The sequence below is a fragment of the Fopius arisanus genome, unplaced genomic scaffold, assembly GCF_000806365.1.
Source record: "Fopius arisanus strain USDA-PBARC FA_bdor unplaced genomic scaffold, ASM80636v1 scaffold00007, whole genome shotgun sequence".
NCBI classification, from domain to species: Eukaryota; Metazoa; Arthropoda; class Insecta; order Hymenoptera; family Braconidae; genus Fopius; species Fopius arisanus.
This window is the reverse complement of record NW_011887746.1, coordinates 979,639-982,956: the sequence shown is the minus strand read 5'-3', so window position 1 is coordinate 982,956 and position 3,318 is coordinate 979,639. Positions and strand designations below refer to the sequence as shown.

The following is a 3,318-nucleotide window of genomic DNA, read 5'->3' as shown; positions in this document are numbered from 1 at the left end:
CATCCACAGCGAATATCAATACTTTTATGTTTTATCCTAAAGCACCTAAGCTAGCTCATGCGCGCATTACGAGTCTTTGAAGCAGATCCTGAGGGGAAATCGGTCGTCAAGTGAAGGGGAATTGAAAATATCAGTGGCTAAATCCCCAGGGAACCATGCCAAATACTTTTGCAATATTTTTTTTCAATTATCTAACAATTTCGAAAATTCATTGATAAGAATTATAATTGAAGGATTATAATTGCGATTATAATAAGTCATTGACCTCTCAATTATCAGCAACTACAAAATATTGTATCAAATTCATCTAAAAAACATCCGAAATATTCCGTCAATTGATTACTTCTTCAAATTCTCTAATTACGACGAATTATGAATTTTTTGTCATTATCAATTAATATCCGCAGCAAATAATCTCTTCATTTGCAATAACTCGATTGATAATTGAATTAATTATTGACGATTTATTTCTTCAGAGCAGTGTCGACTGTTAATTAGGTGAATAATTTAATAGAAACGACATTTTGTTGAATAATTAAATGAAAAGAATTAAATTGAGTTTAGTAATCGATTTATATTGGAAACAATTGATTTAGTGGAAAAATAGTAGAAGACTTTTTTGCAGCTGATCAAATTTCCGACAAAAAAGGTCTTTTAACATTTTTTCGTAAAATCAGTAGTTTCTTAAATTAATCGGTGTTTAACAAAACTTGATTATTCCATTTCGTTTCAGCGATTGGATGGATTCTCGGGAAAATTATTTTTTCTCGCTGTATTGAATTGGTATTAATTGAGTAATCATTAATAATTAATGCAGTATTAATTTATAGGACGAAATTCTGTTGGAATTTTCGAATTTTCCCCTCCACTTGATGACAAATTCGGAAAAATTCAATTCAGCCACTGGAAATCGTGATCCCATTCGAATCGATTCCTCAACTATTTTACACATTTATCTTTTTATGAATTTTCTCTAGACACTACATTATTGATATGAAGAAGAACTCTGGGGTCTTGAGTAAATTAATTAATAGAATCAATAATAATATTCTCATTACTTATTTATCAACGAAGTTGAGCGTCACGTTCCCGACAACTCGTTGATTTTTATTGGGATTTATGCAATAAAGGGTACTGCTAAATAATTGTTGTCACTCGAAATCACCCGAGAGATTACTCCGAATTTAATTACAACAATTACTTCCAACTTAGCCGTGAAGTGAGAAAATCAGATGGTTTCGAATTTTGTTAAGATACTAAAAATCAATTGATGGAAAAACTATCAATTTTATGAAAAAATATCAGAAGACCTTTTTTGTCGGAAATTGAATCAGCTACAAAAAAGTTCTCTTCAATTTGTACCTGAAATTAATAGTTCTCAAGTTATACCGATGATTCGACGGCGAGGTAGTAAATAGTCACAAATCGATCTCGTCGATAAAAAAATATATAATAATATCTATATAATAAATTAATAAATGAATATTTCATAAATAAATTTTGAAGTCTCATCATCTGACGTTATCACTCCCCGTATCAATCCATTGCACTTCCCCAGATATTTGCACAATTTAATATTTAAAAGATATTGAATTAACGATTAGTAAAATTCGACTGCTCTATGGAATCGAGTAAAAATTTAGTAACGACTCTAATAGAATCCGTAATCTCTCCTGCGCCCATTTAATCACAAGAACCCGCCGTAAGAGCTCTGACATTTTTCTAATTAAAAAAGTGAGAGACGTAAACTCAAGAGGGGGGGAAATAATGAATAATTCATCGGGCTAATTTCGTGTATTCATAAATTTTCTCGTGCCTCTGAAGTTTGATTTTTATTTACACTCGGTGCTCTAATGAATTTCTGACTAGGTGTCATTTACAATTAGACTGTTTAATGAAGAATTTTGATTAAAAATTTTCGATCATCGCTGGTGGCAACAATTAAATGTGTGTGAATGAGTTGCAAGACATTTTATTTTGTTCGATCAATTAATTAGATTTTTAATTTTTTTTTAATAGGTTTTTCGAGGGTTGTAGTAATCAAGGGTAATTAAAAATCGATGGGGTAACGTAAATTTTGACCGATATAATTGTCATTCGTTGGTGTCAATAGATATCGCCTGAAGCCATGCCGACAATCATTCTTGATTGATTGCTCGTAACGGGTTCCTGAGCCTCTTCTTTGGGCCGTTAACGACCGAGTCGACGAGTCGGAGGTGTCGTCGGACGAGGTCCCATCTGCGGAATTCTCCCTGAAAAATTATTACCAATTAAACCAACAAATTCTTCAATTGCAAACGAACAATTATGAGATAATCCAGTAGTGATGGTAGATTTTTTTTCTAATTACGTCATTATCTCGCTTACTACCGATCCCAGAGGAAAATGTCATGAGACTTTTTTGTAGCTGAGGAAATCCTCCATAAAAAGTTCTTATAATATTTTTTTATAGCATTGCCCCTTCAAGACATAACTAATGAACTAAATGTCGCAGATTTTTTTTCCAATTTTTCCAGGGAAATCGCGTCGTTCGGGTATCGTTAATTATCTTTTCAATGACCGGTTTTAGAGGAAAATGGTATAGGACTTTTTTGTAGCTGGGGTAATTTTCCGTAAAAAAGCCTTATGGTATTTTCTTCTAGTACCATTCGTTAGTGGGATAATTGATAGAATTGACGGGGGAAGAAATTTACGGCTTCACTACTGAATTAGTTCCTCGAAATCGTCTTTACGAGTTCCACCAACTATTGATTAAACGATAAATTCCATTAACCATCGATATTGTCGGCTGTCAGATGTAACTACTGATTGTTCAACAATCGAGACAAAGAGGAGCTAATCTCATTAGCCGTCTTCTTCGACTAATTTCTAGGATTAATCAAAGAAGGATTCCATGCAGTTCTGGTTGAGATTCATATTTGGCTGTGAAACGGCTGCAAAGACGGGGCACAGATAATAGAGATTTAATGATTAGACAACCTGAGACCAACTTACTTACCCCTCAGTATTAATTTAAAAAGATCCAATTAATTAGGATTATTAATTGATTAGGACAATTCAATTAATTGATTACCACCCCGGACTGAAAATCCTCATAGACTGTCCTGAATAACTCTTAAATTATCTCAACCCCGCGTCCTCGCAGAAAAAAAAGGTATGAACAATTTTTATAGAAAATTTTCATTCCAACAAAAGAGTTTTTATCACATTTTCTCCTAAAACCACTAGGTTCCGAGAAAAATCGAAAAATAGCCAAATAAAAGAAAAATCGAGTTGAAGAGAAATCACTCAGAAGGAAATTGCCCCGAAGAATTTTCT

At 33.0% G+C, this 3,318-nt stretch overlaps 1 protein-coding gene across 4 annotated transcripts in view; it reads right to left on the bottom strand.

The window, feature by feature from the left end:
- Nucleotides 1-1,956: 1,956 nt before the first annotated feature.
- The window catches only part of Nplp1 (Neuropeptide-like precursor 1), a 14,052-nt gene continuing 12,690 nt past the window's right edge, over nt 1,957-3,318 (bottom strand). For all 4 annotated transcript variants that reach the window (XM_011316517.1, XM_011316518.1, XM_011316519.1 and 1 more), the window contains one exon: nt 1,957-2,252. In XM_011316517.1, coding sequence (XP_011314819.1) covers nt 2,051-2,252 — 202 coding nt within the window. In that variant the 3' untranslated portion in view covers nt 1,957-2,050. The remainder of the gene's footprint in view (nt 2,253-3,318) is intronic.